The following is a 16936-nucleotide window of genomic DNA, read 5'->3' as shown; positions in this document are numbered from 1 at the left end:
GTTTCTTGTTTCTCGTTTTTTTTATATATATTAGACTGTTGTTTTTCCCGTTTGAATGGTTTAACACTAGTAATTTTGGGGCCCTGTATAGCTATAGCTTGTTGTTCAGTGTGAGCCAAGGCTCCGTGTTGAAGGCCGTTCATTTACCTATAATGGTTTACTTTTTAAAATTGTTATTTGGATGGAGAGTTGTTTCATTGGCACTCACACCACATCTTCCTATATCTATTAATATTTTTAAAATAACTTGTTTCTTCTAGTCTTTTTCAAGAGGTGAATAGAAAATAATTATAATATAACTAATCACCGTATTTGAATATAAAAAAAAAGACAACGCGTGACTGATCGACGCATAGATTAAACGAGTGCTCAGCAATAATGATGACAGATGAAATTATAAAAATAATTTTTGGATATGATAGTTTCTGTTTAAAGTAGAAATTATTAAAACAAGTTGAAAAAATGCAAAAATTTTGACAGAATTAACTCCCATTTTTTTTACACAATGTTTATGTGTCGCAATGCTTTATGTTGACACTTGTATACTGGTATTTACTAGTGTAGTCATGTTATTCAAACATCCCTGTTTCCAAATCTGTTACTTTTTTTAGTCAAAAACATCTGTGATTTATATTTTTTTCACTTTCAAATATCTTGCTTTATAGCTCAGTGTCTGTCAATAAATCTTATGTCAGGAACATCATGTAAAAACTTTCAAAATCATTGTGGGTCCAATATATGCCATTTAAAACTGTAAATCATGAAGTGCATAAGAAAAAACACATGTTGATTTTTTCATTTAACTTTATTCAAGCAATAGTTTTAACTTATATGTTTCATAAATAAGATCTGTCAAACTTGTTTTCTTATGTCTGAAACATTTGAATGTTCTTACAGTTAAAGTTATTTGACCTGAGGTGAAATCTTGTGAAATGTTAGGCTGCAGTATTTTCCAGGGGTTTTAAATATGACTTTCAACTAGGATTTGATTTCCAATGTCAGTAAAAAAAAAACCAAATATATATTGTCTGTCAAAATATCTTATGTATGAAAAATCTTATGTCAGAATCAAGTCTGTCAAAATCTTGTCAGAAACTCAATTTGTCTGTCAAATCTTATGTCAGAAAAATTAAAGTCTGTCAAATCTTATGTATGAAAAATTAAAGTCTGTCAAATCTTATGTATGAAAAAATAAAGTCTGTCAAATCTTATGTATGAAAAAATAAAGTCTGTCAAATCTTATGTATGAAAAAAATAAAGTCTGTCAAATCTTATGTCAGAAATAATTAAGTCTGTCAAATCTTATGTCAGAAATAATAAAGTCTGTCAAATCTTATGTCAGAAATAATAAAGTCTGTCAAATCTTATGTCAGAAATAATAAAGTCTGTCAAATCTTATGTCAGAAATAATAAAGTCTGTCAAATCTTATGTCAGAAACATATCATTTAAGGCTTCATTTATTTAAAAAGGATGATGCTGATAATTTTTTTTTGGATCAAATTGTCTTTATCTTTATAAGTAAAGCATGTATTCAAAAACAGAAGTTCATTGCTTATGATTTTTGCCTAACATGCTTATGGGAGTTGTTTATTTTTCTTATATGGAATCTGCCTTATACTTTTTATTACATTGGCTAATGGCTTTTTTTTTTATGAAATTAATGTAGAAAATGTAAGAAACTATATGTTTTTCCTACCCATTCACAATTTGTTTTGATCCGACGTTATCGACGTCTTGACAACGCCTATTGTTGTATGACATCAGAGAGTGAAATAACCACGTTTATTTCACATGTGAAATTATCGGTTTTTATCTAACTGGGAAATCAATGTAATTTATTGCAACCAATGTAATAATGGCAAATAATATCATATACTTTAAAACCAATAAACCTTGAGGTTAATTTCTATAAGTTTTGGTTGCCTAAAAAAAGTAACCATATGGTTCCTAAAAAATTCCTGCATATATTTGTAGGTTTAACCAAGTTTAAATTTCCATGACATACAAGTTTTTGTCCACATTTAATACTTCTGAATATTGTAGTTGTCAAAGATTTTGAACAATGTACACATCTTCAAAATGTTAGCCTTACCTGAGAGCATCAGCAGACAAACACAGATAGATGCCCACACACTCAGCTCTACATTCTTCATAGGTCGAGGCTAAGGTTGTAAACTTACAGGTAGAATGTTAGCCTTACCTGAGAGCATCAGCAGACAAACACAGATAGATGCCCACACATTCAGCTCTACATTCTTCATAGGTCGAGGCTAAGGTTGTAAACTTGCTATCCCATGTCTCATTTTGATTGTACCATTTGGTTATCTAAATATAAATCAAACATTGTTGCATGTACTAGAAACAATATACCAATTTCATGCATCAAGACCTTTATATACAAATTTCTTATGTATATTATCTAGTACATGTATACATATTTTTTAACTGTAATTCAGAATTCCTGTAATTCGGATATGTTTTTATTAAATCAAATATGAGAATTTGAGACAAATTGGTGAACATAATTTTGATAGCTAGTGCCCCTTTAAAGTTTGGTCTTGTATTCTATATTTAGATTAGTTTCCTTTAAAATCATCAATTCTAAGTCAACCTGTAAAATAACCCATTTTCATCCTCTTTAAGATTTGGTTTCGTTGGTTGAGGGACTATATTTATACTGATATAAAAGAGACTACATGCTAACATATAAACCAACTCAATCATTGATAAGGAGTGTTAAAAATACTACTATCTATTAGACTAGAAATAAGAAAATGTGGTATCTGAGTCAATGAGACAACTCTCTATCAAAGTCAAAATGTGTTAAAAGTAAACAAGCTGAAGGACTCCTCCAGTTGCGTGAGTTTCTCACTACATTGAAGACCTTCAGCTGTTGTATACTCTATGATCAGATTGTTGTCTCTTTGACACAATCCTCATTTCCATTCTCAATTTTATTGTAATAATAGGTCTAACACAGCAAACTACTATGGACACAAAAATGTAAAAACAACAAAATCATAAAACTAATGGTATAATCTATGTATCTATGATGTTTGAAAAAGCTTTTATTCATCAGAACTAAATACCAACCTTATCTTTAGTTTCTGTATGTTCTACTGTATCTATATCAAAGTTAAACTTGCCATCTTCTCCCTGAAATAATTTTTAAAACATGATTTGTTATATAATTAGTGGCAAATAAAATGAATATTTAAGAAAATTACCACAACAAATTTGGGCAGAAATACAGAATATGTAACAGGTAACCTATAGATAAACCCACTAATAAAAAAATGTTGAATATGTTTCTTTAGAGCAAAATATCTTTTTTAATGAATATGTTTTTCCATGCCCAATTTGTTTCTCCACTAATTGGAAATTCTTAGGGGAATGTTCCGTGCTCCAAAACTAGTTCAACCCTGTCTATGCTAATGTGCCTGTCCCAAATCAAAAACTTTGCTGTAGTTAAAATTTACCATAATATAGTGTTTTTTGTCCTTTAGAAAATATGGAGTTAATGTCAGATCTTTATTAACCTTCTGTTTAGTGTAAAATTATTTTGTTTTCTAGACCTAAGACGATTTAGATTTACCTAGCATTTGTCTTTTGTTAGATATTGTATGATTTTCAGTGGAATTCAATCAAGATTCATTCAGAGCTTGTGGTCTAGTGTGAGCTTTAATTTAGCATAGATGATGATATGATTACCACAAAATTTCATATAGGACAAATCATGTTGTGAGATTGTTGCTTTACTGAGCCATGTTTACGTAACACAGCCTGTCGTAAATTTTTGTTGTAAATTTGCTGTCACATCAACATATAGCCAGCCGAATCTCCATAAATTTATATTTAGATAAAATACAAGATTCATCGATGGTATTTGTAGGACACCTTCAAACTCTTTGAAAACATATAGAAAATATGTTCCAATTATTGTGTTATTTATACTCATAACATTGTAATAATTCTTCAACTGCAGGATAATGGTCACTTATGCCCTCTTCTAGTATTGAGTAAACAGGAAATGGTAGAGCAATGAATATAAAAACTCACTACACAGATAATTAACCTCATATGAATGCTGATATCAAATATAAAGGTGTTCTAATTCACAGATTCTGAGAAAAATACTGTGAAGTTTCGTGGGATTGATGAACAATCAATCAGGATAGACAGAAAGGGCTGAAAAAAAACCCACGCCTCCCTCTTTGTAGTAGGAATTATAAAAGTATCAAAAAAATTTAATAGTAAAAATACAGTATTCAAAGTCTATGTATATTTACCTTTATAAATAACTTTCCACTGCCATGGCCCAAAAGTTCATGAAGACCAACTTGAACCTCAAAAGATGGTACCTTTAACTTAATAAACAGCTCCTGAAAAGAAAGGAAACACTCTTTACAATCATACTTTAAACTGACTAAAAGTATGCTCAAACTATTTGTATGATGTAATGTGTTGGTAGTTTGGTTGTCATCTCTTGAAATCTATCCAACATCATTCTAACATATACTGTTAAGGCAGTGAGTAAATATGCATGAAATGTTGGTACATTTCAACAGTAAAATCTAAAAAAAATGTTTTGAGACTGATTCTAAGTTAGATATCCAAATGGTATTACTATATGAAACTTAATTAATTGTGAATTATTTAAAACCTTTCTTTGAGAGACTTTGCAATTATTTTCATAGAATTGTTATGTTATATGCATCAGAGTCCATAACTGAAATTCAAATAAACATCTGCTTTTTCTAACAAGGGAGATAACCTGCAATAATATCACATTCATCCATAGTGGCTATTTCAAGTAGCCTTCACAGAGTCTATGTATGTTTTTATGGAACAGCTTTAATTGACAATTAATCAATTTTTTTTTAGATACCACATAAAACATAAGTAAATGCTTGTTTTTACTTTCTATGTCCTTAAACTGTTTGATTTAAGTTATAAAATAACTATACAATTTTCTTTCCTGAAAGTGCTTGATTAAATCAATTCAAAATGATTTAATAACTTCCTTTAATGAAAGCACTTGGTTGAAGTAATCACAAATAAATATATAATTTTCAATCCTTTTAATTTTTTTTTATCAAAATGTTTTGTTGTATTAAATGTCTTTCTACCTTATGTTAACTTACAGTATCTTCCTCGTCAAGAAAACTGACTTTTGTATCTTTATATGCAGCTGTTAATACATTCCCTAATGACACATTTTTAAAACCTTCTGATTGTCTGATGTCATCATCTGTAAGATAAAATTGGCAATGTTATAACATTACATTATTCTTAGATAATAATTTTTTAGTATCATGAGAAGGAGAGAGGGCTTTCCACAAACATGAGCAGTTAATCATTTTCACTATGAGACTTTCTATAAATCTTTTTCATTTTTACACCCAGGAAATAAGTCAATTGTCGAAATCACAAATCTTAACATCTAGATATATTTTAATTTGATGTGTCATTGAATTACTTTCTCAATTAGGCCAGGGTTTTTTAATTTGTTGGTTTACAGATTTCCCCCATAAAAAAGTTGGGTCGGTCAGTCGGAAAAAAGAAAAGAAAAAAAATGTAAGGAAGAAAATTATGCAAAAAACAAAATGTTTGGTATGCTATATTGTCATCATTTCTTAAATTTAAGTTCCATGAAATAGTATTGCTCAACTGTCATAAACCTCATATGACATGGTCTTATAATCTCCCGTAAAAAAGGGGGATAACTTTGTGTCCAAGGACCGTAGCAAAGAGGAAATTAAATCATCATTTCACTAACGAGAGAAAAAAACCCAGCCCATGTAGCTCTCAATCAATTTCAGGAAACTTGATGAATAATGATCATCAAGCGTGCCATCTAAAAAATTGCAAAAGAAAAATACAAAAAATAAATTCAACACATGTGTCAAAAACATAATAGGCTTGTCCACTGGAAAAACGAGGATATCCGGTTCATAAGTGGTCATGCATTCCTGTTTGGACAAGTGAATTTTTCATTTTTCTATGAGATGATGCATTTTACGGAATGATGCAGATATAGGAAACAAACTTATTGTGTAATGGTTTTAAACATATGTTTTGTTCCCCAAAATTGTATGCACAAATGACATTTCAAGGTCAGTAATTATTGATTTGTTTATTTTTAGATGTGTAAATCGGATGTTTTATTTTTTTTTACAACAGAAAGTTTTTTCAGTTTTGTTATTAAAGTGTTTTATGCATTTCATTTTTATGCATCGTTGACAATGTAATGGAATTTGATGCGACTGTCATACAAGTGAGAGGTTTAGCTAGCTATAAAACCAGGTTCAATCCACCATTTTCTACATTAGAAAATGCCTGTACCAAGTCAGGAATATGACAGTTGTTATCCATTCGTTTGATGTGTTTGGACTTTTGATTTTGCCTTTTGATTTTTGATTTTCCTTTTTGAATTTTCCTCGGAGTTCAGTATTTTTGTGTTTTTACTTTTTATATAAAAAAGAATATTTTATTTATTTTTCAGGAATAATGTTTTTGTTATGGTTGGCGGGAATAAAAAAGCATGAAACGTCAATTCAATTTTAATTCTGCAAATTGGCAAAATCAGGTCGGCGGATCAGTAAATCAACAAATTAAAAAATCTATATATATACCTACATCTCTTTTCGTTGATCATTTGACTTTCATGATTTCATTCTTATATAATGTTTATGTTCACTTTTTTTTTTAATTTGTTGTCAAGGATGACTATGAATTTATATTTCTATGGGGTAAATATTTCAGTCATATCAAGGAGAACATGTTAAATTATAAGAATATAAACCTTGCATTGTTCTAGGCACACTCAGAAATGTTTTACAAAATTAAATTTGTTTCCATCTATTCATGCTTACAATTAGGAATATTTATTCCAGCAGGAATTCCTGATCCTCCGAATGCTAAAACATCCAGTGATGTGAAATCAGGCTTCAAAAATGTATCTTTCTCGTATGCTGCCGGCCATGGGAGTAATGCCAACAAGTGTTCAGCATTGTTCACTAACTCAGTAAACTTTTTACTCATTTCCTTGTTAACTACTGCTGCAAAACCTGTTAAAAGACAAAAAAGTGGACACACTTGAATGTCTTGCCTGCTGAAGAAATACTTTTAGTCTTATATATTAAAAGATTCTTATACATTGCAACCCTCAGTCTTCTTTTTTTAAATTCATTTATTGGTTCATCAAGAATATTATCAAACTTGAACATACATTATTGATTAAAAAGTTGTTTAGATTTCACTCATGATTAAATCATGAGGTTTTTTTTTAAACTTTTCTTCTTCTTTGAAGGAGATATTGGTTATATGTCTTAAACAATGAAAATAGTAATTTTAACTTTGTAGTGTAACTGTTGTCATTTAAATTTGTGCTTATATCCAAAAAACAAACTCTATTTTGAGAAAGACAAATTGTGAACAAAAAACAATGAAAGTTCCATGGTACCCTGTGTTTTGCCAGTCATATACAAAATGTAGAATCGCTACATCTAGCTTTAATGGCGTATTTGCAGACTTGACAAAATGGTTTTCTGAACTTCCCGAGATATGAATATGAATTAGTACTTGATGCAAATGAAAGATACAGATTTATATACATGTTTGATGCTAGCTAGTGCATGAAATTTAAATGGTAGAAAAACACAAACCAAACTTTATGCAAGTGTACATTTTTTTTAAATTGTGCCTTTTCCTAACAAATAAAAAGAGATTGCAAACATACCTTCAAATTCTCCTCTAACACCAAAAGGATCTCTGTATGATTCTATGAAACCTATATATCTGTAATTTAAAACAATGTATTTAAGTCTATATTAGATGCTAGTTAATAAAATAAGAGCTTTCTTTTTCCCCATTACTATTATAATGCTTCCATGCAATAGAGTATATCTGCAAATAATATTAAACTCATTGAAAAATTGTCAGTTACTTTCTTAAAATCTTAGCACTGGCTTCTAATGCTGATATGACCAAGTTTATTAACATACGTTTCTACAATTGCACCTATGTTTTAATCCATAGCTTTGATCCATCTTTATGAGCTGGTTAGGACCGTGTGGTACTCACGTTTCTACAATTGGACCTATATTTTTAATCCAGTGCCTAGACCCATCTTTATGAGCTAGGATGGCTCCGTAGTTAGGTATAAACTTACGTTTCTACAATTGGACCAATATTTTTAATCCAGTGCCTGGACCCGTCTTTATTAGATGGGATGGCCCCTGAATTTAGGTATAAACTTACGTTTCTACAATTGGACCAATATTTTTAATCCAGTGCCTGGACCCATCTTTATGAGCTAGGATGGCCCCTGTATTTAGGTATAAACTTACGTTTCTACAATTGGACCAATATTTTTAATCCAGTGCCTGGACCCATCTTTATGAGCTGGGATGGACCCTGTATTTAGGTATAAACTTACGTTTCTACAATTGGACCAATATTTTTAATCCAGTGCCTGGACCCATCTTTATGAGCTGGGATGGACCCTGTGGTACTTACGTTTCTACTATTGGACCAATATTTTTAATCCAGTGCCTGGACCCATCTTTATGAGCTGGGATGGACCCTGTGGTACTTACGTTTCTACTATTGGACCAATATTTTTAATCCAGTGCCTGGACCCATCTTTATGAGCTGGGATGGACCCTGTGGTACTTACGTTTCTACTATTGGACCAATATTTTTAATCCAGTGCTTAGACCCATCTTTATGAGCTGGAATGGACCCTGTAGTTAGGTATAAACTTACGTTTCTACAATTGGACCAATATTTTTAATCCAGTGCCTGGACCCATCTTTATGAGCTGGGATGGACCCTGTGGTACTTACGTTTCTACTATTGGACCAATATTTTTAATCCAGTGCCTGGACCCATCTTTATGAGCTGGGATGGACCCTGTAGTTAGGTATAAACTTACGTTTCTACAATTGGACCAATATTTTTAATCCAGTGCCTGGACCCATCTTTATGAGCTGGGATGGACCCTATGGTTAGGTATAAACTTATGTTTCTACAATTGGACCAATATTTTTAATCCAGTGCCTAGACCCATCTTTATGAGCTGGAATGGACCCTGTAGTTAGGTATAAACTTACGTTTCTACAATTGGACCAATATTTTTAATCCAGTGCCTGGACCCATCTTTATGAGCTGGGATGGACCCTATGGTAAGGTATAAACTTACGTTTCTACAATTGGCACAATATTTTTAATCCAATGCCTGGACCCATCTTTATGAGCTGGGATGGACCCTGTAGTTAGATATAAACTTACGTTTCTACAATTGGACCAATATTTTTAATCCAGTGCCTGGACCCATCTTTATGAGCTGGGATGGACTCTGTAGTTAGATATAAACTTACGTTTCTACAATTGGACCAATATTTTTAATCCAGTGCCTGGACCCATCTTTATGAGCTGGGATGGACCCTGTAGTTAGATATAAACTTACGTTTCTACAATTGGACCAATATTTTTAATCCAGTGCCTGGACCCATCTTTATGAGCTGGGATGGACTCTGTAGTTAGATATAAACTTACCTTTCTACTATTGGACCGATATTTTTAATCCAGTGCCTGGACCCATCTTTATGAGCTGGGATTGACCCTATGGTAAGGTATAAACTTACGTTTCTACTATTGGACCAATATTTTTAATCCAGTGCCTGGACCCATCTTTATGAGCTGGGATGGACCTATGGTAAGGTATAAACTTACGTTTCTACTATTGGACCAATATTTTTAATCCAGTGCCTGGACCCATCTTTATGAGCTGGGATAGACCCTATGGTAAGGTATAAACTCACGTTTCTACAATTGGACCAATATTTTTAATCCAGTGCCTGGACCCATCTTTATGAGCTGGGATAGACCCTATGGTAAGGTATAAACTCACGTTTCTACAATTGAACCAATATTTTTAATCCAGTGCCCGGACCCATCTTTGTGAGCTGGGATGGACCCTGTAGTTAGGTATAAACTCACGTTTCTACAATTGGACCAATATTTTTAATCCAGTGCCTCGACCCATCTTTATGAGCTGGGATGGACCCTGTAGTTAGGTATAAACTTACGTTTCTACAATTGGACCAATATTTTTAATCCAGTGCCCGGACCCATCTTTATGAGCTGGGATGGACCCTGTAGTTAAATATAAACTCACGTTTCTACTATTGGACCGATGTTTTTAATCCAGTGCCTGGACCCATCTTTATGAGCTGGGATGGACCCTGTAGTTAGGTATAAACTTACGTTTCTACAATTGGACCAATATTTTTAATCCAGTGCCTGGACCCATCTTTATGAGCTGGGATGGACCCTGTAGTTAAATATAAACTAACGTTTCTACTATTGGACCGATGTTTTTAATCCAGTGCCTGGACCCATCTTTATGAGCTGGGATGGACCCTGTAGTTAAATATAAACTCACATTTCTACTATTGGGCCGATATTTTTAATCCAGTGCCTGGACCCATCTTTATGAGCTGGGATGGACCCTGTAGTTAAATATAAACTCACATTTCTACTATTGGACCGATGTTTTTAATCCAGTGCCTGGACCCATCTTTATGAGCTGGGATGGACCCTGTAGTTAAATATAAACTCACGTTTCTACTATTGGACCGATATTTTTAATCCAGTGCCTGGACCCATCTTTATGAGCTGGGATGGACCCTGTAGTTAAATATAAACTCACGTTTCTACTATTGGACCGATGTTTTTAATCCAGTGCCTGGACCCATCTTTATGAGCTGGGATGGACCCTATGGTAAGGTATAAACTTACGTTTCTACAATTGGACCAATATTTTTAATCCAGTGCCTGGACCCATCTTTATGAGCTGGGATGGACCCTGTAGTAAAACTTTTGATATATTCTGTCAACATCTGTTTTTCCAAGTCGTTTGCCGCATGTTCCTAAAAATAACAGGTAAAATATATAGGAAAAAAATATAGGTAATATATAGGTAGAATATAGGTAAAATAGGTATAAACATAGGCGAAACATAAAATTGAGAATGGAAATGGGGAATGTGTCAAAGAGACAACAACCCGACCAAAATAAAAAAACACAACAGCAGAAGGTCACCAACAGGTCTTCAATGTAGCGAGAAATTCCCGCACCCGGAGGCGTCCTTCAGCTGGCCCCTAAACAAATATATACTAGTTCAGTGATAATGAACGCCATACTAATTTCCAAATTGTACACAAGAAACTAAAATTTAAATAATACAAGACTAACAAAGGCCAGAGGCTCCTGACTTGGGACAGGCGCAAAAATGCGGCGGGGTTAAACATGTTTGTCAGATCTCAACCCTCCCCCTATACCTCTAACCAGTGTAGAAAAGTAAAAGCATAACAATACGCACATTAAAATTCAGTTCAAGAGAAGTCCGAGTCTGATGTCAGAAGATGTAACCAAAGAAAATAAACAAAATGACAATAATACATAAATAACAACAGACTACTAGCAGTTAACTGACATGCCAGCTCCAGACTTCAATTAAACTGACTGAAAGATTATGATTTCATCATATGAACATCAGGCACAATCCTTCCCATAAGGGGTTTAGTGTCATACCATCATAACATATATGAGAAGAACATAACCCGTGTCATGCCAACAACTGTTTTTAGAATAAATGTGTTTAGTTCCGACGCAAAGACCTTATCAGTGACTCAATATTAACGCCAAAATATGCAATCTTTAATGACTTGACAACAGTATCCTAATTATATCCCTTCTTAATAAGTCTATTCAAAGGTTTTGTAAGTTTATGAGGTGAATACTGACACCTTTGTGCTTTATAAAGAATATTTCCATAAAAAATTGGATGTGAAATACCTGAACGTATAAAAAGTCTGCATGTTGAGCTATATTTACGAATGATTTCTTTATACCAAGATAAAATTTAGTAAATGTTTTGACTAGTTTGTGATATCGAAAACCCTGGTGTAATAATTTTTCAGTAATACATAAATTTCTCTAATAGGTAATATAAATGTAGAATATAGGTAGAATATAGGTAAAATAGGTATAAACCTAGGCGAAACATAGGTAATATAAATGTAGAATATAGGTAGAATATAGGTAAAATAGGTATAAACCTAGGCGAAACATAGGTTATATAAATGTAGAATATAGGTAGAATATAGGTAAAATAGGTATAAACCTAGGCGAAACATAGATAATATAAATGTAGAATATAGGTAGAATATAGGTAAAATAGGTATAAACCTAGGCGAAACATAGGTTATATAAATGTAGAATATAGGTAGAATATAGGTAAAATAGGTATAAACCTAGGCGAAACATAGGTAATATAAATGTAGAATATAGGTAGAATATAGGTAAAATAGGTATAAACCTAGGCGAAACATAGGTAATATAAATGTAGAATATAGGTAGAATATAGGTAAAATAGGTATAAACCTAGGCGAAACATAGGTAATATAAATGTAGAATATAGGTAGAATATAGGTAAAATAGGTATAAACCTAGGCGAAACATAGGTAATATAAATGTAGAATATAGGTAGAATATAGGTAAAATAGGTATAAACCTAGGCGAAACATAGGTAATATAAATGTAGAATATAGGTAGAATATAGGTAAAATAGGTATAAACCTAGGCGAAACATAGATAATATAAATGTAGAATAAAGGTTGAATATAGGTGAAACCTAATTAAAATATAAGGACAAGAACATGTTTTAAAATGTGAAATGGATATGAACTTTGCTTTGCTGTTTACCAACACACTGAGCATATAGCTAACTGGGTAACATTCAACTGGAATACAAATTTTAAACTATGTAATATAATAAAACCTCTAAGTGATTTCTACCACAGAAAACATACCTTGGCCTTTCCGAGATTCTCAGCCACCTTTGCCATGAGTTTAGAGTAATCTCCCCTGGTTACAGTAAATGAGTAGGACTTTGATGTTGATGATGTGAACTGGTGTGTACCTAATATTCCTTCAGGACAACCCTCAATGGAACCTCCTAGTAAAAATGTTAAATGTACATAGTTACATGTTATAACTTACAACTGAACCTATTTAATTAATGAAACTAATCCATATCTAATCTTAAAGACAACTTAAGTCGATTAGAAACAATTAATCTCTTGTAATTTATTTTGTTGGACTGCTGTCTTTCAACGGTTTACCAAAAGTCCTTAAATAATACATTATAATTAAAACTTCTTTGAAATGAAAATCTTTCAACAACCTTTGAAAGATCTTGATGTCAAAATTAAATCTACTTCAATTACACAATACAATCTCAATTCAATTAAATTTGATGCCTCGTGTAAAGAGAGTGCCATGCTCTTTGCGCCGTAAGAACCCTTGCAACAACTCTTAGAGGGGTCCATAGGTGGCCTGTTGCAAGGCAAAATTTTTGTCCCTATTCAATATACCCTCATTTTCCAGTGGCAGTCTAAATTTCCCCCACCATCATCCTGGATGGCCTCTATTATAACAAGACCTACCTATTGTATTTTTAGTTAACTTGTTCTCATCCTGAACATGCATGAAGTATTTGCCACTGGACACTAAGCAACCAACAATCAATCAAAACAAAAGTAAGGTTACCTTCCGTTAATGCACTGGCTAAACGAACTTCATAACAGGTTTGTCCGTTCTTTTCTGTCTTAAATAATCTGGTATTATATGCACTAAGATCCTGTTCAAGTACAAATTAAATCAAATGAAATTGCTAGCTTTCTCTTCATAAATTAGAAAATAAATGACGTTTAGAGCTTTAGAAGTCAGCATATACATTAAAAGAAATAAAGAAGAAAAAAGGTGTTTATATGTGTAAAATAAACTCACGTTTAAAAATATAAAATTGATGTATAGTAAATATTTCTAAGTTTTTAATCATCATATAATACAATCATACCAATTTTTTAAAATAAATCTTGTGAAAGTTTAACTTTTTCTACAATACTGTTCTAATTTTAACATTAACAGACAATTTTTGAAATAACATTTCTTCTCAAATGTAAATAATTATCAATATGTAATTATCTTAAGAATTTCTTTATGCAGATGGAAGCGATATTACTCTTTCTTTCACAACAAACTGGTGCTAAAGACATCACATTAAGATAAATTTAGACAGCCACTAGCATGATAAGGAGAGATTGTAATTCAAGTTATTCAAAAGTTTAACCCAAAGCCCTATAGATGGACAAAATTGTGTAAATCAAATAAAAAGTATAAATTACTTACTTTGCTATCCATAAATTCTTGACACAGCTTTGCATCATCAAGGTTGCAATTACTTGAAAAATAGGTTGTGGTTCCCTAAAATCAGAAAGAGGCTAACTAACATTTGTTTCTGACCTGGTACATTTTACATGGATAAGCAAGAGACATTCATATATTTTGTAGATGGAAAATTTGCTATACCAGTTGTGTTGCATTCAAAGTAATATTTAAGGAATTTTAATACAGGGAAATATCAATTTCAAAGTTATAAAATGCTATATTAGGAAATAAATAATACTTGAAAAAGAAAAATCAGTATAAACCTGATTCAGAGCTGTATATTTTAACTATTAACAAGTTAGATAATGCAAAAATTGAAATTTCAAAACTGTAGGATTTTTTTTTACCAAAAAGTGTAAAAACATCTTACTGTAATTTGACTCCTACCAAATTTTTTGATTCTACTTAGTTACTGATAATGTCATCAATTACCCCTAAAATACTTTCAAAACCAATTATAACACCACAGCACAAATAAATCCCTAAAACCTGAGCATACTGACCTTTTCTCCTAAACCTAATTCTTTTTGTCTAGCAACCAATGAAAACATTCTATCTGATACGCTATCCCATAATGCCTTTATACCTTTTTGATCATCAACTGCTGCCTTACAGCACAATATCAGGGATTCAAATTTGTCCTGTAAAAGAAATAAAGAAAAAGTATAAGGCCACACCAATTTGATTCCTTGTTCGACGGACCCGCCCGCACCTATTTTTTTCAAAACAGATTTTTTTTATTTTTATTATATTCCCGCTTCCCGCATCCGGAAATGAAAACATGTCCATTTCCCGCACCGTTTTTTTTGTAAATATTATAAAAAGATCGCAATATCTGTTTTTAAAATCACAGTCTAGCCTTTTATATTACGATTTTAAACCTATCTGCACCCCACAACACTGTAAATATCTGCGATAATTTTTGTTTCAGCATGAAACCGATTTATTCCAAGCGGGAGTGCTCCGATATAAATATATTATAGCGGAAATACCAGCACATAACAAAACGTTGGTTTCTTTCCCCCTAACTTATATTCCCTACAAAAAAATGTTCGTTGTTAAAATAAAGTACAAAGAACTTCTGAAGGATTTGCCTTTAACTGTAATTATAATATATGGCGACGGTCATATCTGCTGCAGGTTTGTGCACCTGTCCTGGTTGATTCAGGGACCTGTCGTGCAGCAGTTATCATTTGTTGATGTGGTCCATTGGTATTTTTCCCGTTTGGAAATATAAATTAGATCGTTGGGTTTCCTGTTCGAATTGTGTACAATACTAAGTTGTGGTCCCTTATAGCTTGCTGGTTGGTCTTGATCAAAGCTTTGTGTAAAAGGCCGTACTTTCCCTATGACTATTATTATCAGGTTGGGACCAACCCTCCCTCAGACAACTTGGCCTTGAAGGGGTTATTTTACCATGTAACTGTTTACTGTTGTAGAAAAGAAAATAGAAATACTAAAGATTTGTATAGTGCTACTATACAAAACCTTTGACAACTTAGAATTTTTTACTAAAAAAGAGGAGAAATACATTATATTTTAAACAACTTTTCTAAAAGAGCCTTGATGGGTCCACTTGTTTTGAATAATATTAAACTGTTAAAGTAAATGTGTTAACATGGTTAAAGTCCAGGAATATTACAAAATTCTTGGAAATTTTTTGACCATTTAATGCCAAATATTATAGTTCTTTGGGAAAATACAAGCCCTTTTGTACTTGAAGTGTTTTTACAAAAAAAATATATTATAACTTATATTGACCCCTCATAAAAGGGATATGCATAACCTCATAAAATGGATATTCATAAGTTATGAATCATAACATTAAGGGGTTGTTCTGAACCTGATTATGACTTGGATGGAGAATTGTCTCATTTTCAGTCACACATACATAGACCAGATTTAATTATTCAATTAGTTCTTGTTGAACAGGGAAAAAATACTTCATAAATTTAAGAAATATCAAGGTACAAGTGATCAATGAAGTTTTAATATAGTCAAAACCTACTATTTTATGTTTACAAAAAAAAAAATATAATCGCTCGCCTTTACTTTTTAAGCTTCGCCTCAAAAAATTTCAAATTAAATATTTTTTTATTAAAATTTTCAAATCGCTCGCTCGCCCCAATTTTGGGATTCCAAAAATCCGTAGAACAAGAAATTAAATTGGTGTGGCCTAATATTTATCACATACATTATCCCATAATGCTTAGGATTGCATGGACTCAAATCAATTAATTGGGGTCTTAAAAATGTCGCTTATCCAGTGCATTTAAATCTGGAACAGCCCTTAGATATGAGAAATATCATTGATGTAAACAAATAGTTGGTGTATAAATGACTCAGTTTTTTGACAAATTCTCCTTACAACATACAATACCCCAATATGGAGATGTGGTATGATATGATTTTCAATGATGGGACTATCCACCAGAGTCCATATGATGAGGATGTAAGCAACAATAGATCACTTTACAGTCTTCAACATTGAGCAAAACCAATACAGAAATTTTGTTAGTTTGAAAAATATGTTTTCACTAAATCCACGAATAAAGAGATGATTTTTAACCTTTCAAAAAAATGAACAAAATTATTTTTATACTTTCAAAAGTTCAAGCCTCGTTAAATTAATTA

At 32.1% G+C, this 16936-nt stretch overlaps 1 protein-coding gene across 1 annotated transcript in view; it reads right to left on the bottom strand.

The window, feature by feature from the left end:
* The window catches only part of LOC134709888 (dipeptidyl peptidase 3-like), a 35029-nt gene that overhangs the window by 11709 nt on the left and 6384 nt on the right, over positions 1-16936 (bottom strand). Inside the window, exons 6-16 of the mRNA XM_063570016.1 lie at positions 14806-14943; positions 14264-14338; positions 13622-13712; positions 12883-13028; positions 10808-10938; positions 7743-7801; positions 6877-7071; positions 5146-5252; positions 4291-4383; positions 3095-3157; positions 2202-2326 (exon numbers count right to left, since the gene is read on the bottom strand). Of these exons, the coding sequence (XP_063426086.1) occupies positions 2202-2326; positions 3095-3157; positions 4291-4383; positions 5146-5252; positions 6877-7071; positions 7743-7801; positions 10808-10938; positions 12883-13028; positions 13622-13712; positions 14264-14338; positions 14806-14943 (1223 nt within the window). The remainder of the gene's footprint in view (positions 1-2201; positions 2327-3094; positions 3158-4290; positions 4384-5145; positions 5253-6876; positions 7072-7742; positions 7802-10807; positions 10939-12882; positions 13029-13621; positions 13713-14263; positions 14339-14805; positions 14944-16936) is intronic.

The sequence above is a fragment of the Mytilus trossulus genome, chromosome 3 (genome assembly GCF_036588685.1).
Source record: "Mytilus trossulus isolate FHL-02 chromosome 3, PNRI_Mtr1.1.1.hap1, whole genome shotgun sequence".
Lineage (NCBI taxonomy): Eukaryota > Metazoa > Mollusca > Bivalvia > Mytilida > Mytilidae > Mytilus > Mytilus trossulus.
The sequence above is the reverse complement of the archived record's forward strand: the minus strand, read 5'-3'. Positions and strand labels throughout refer to the sequence as shown.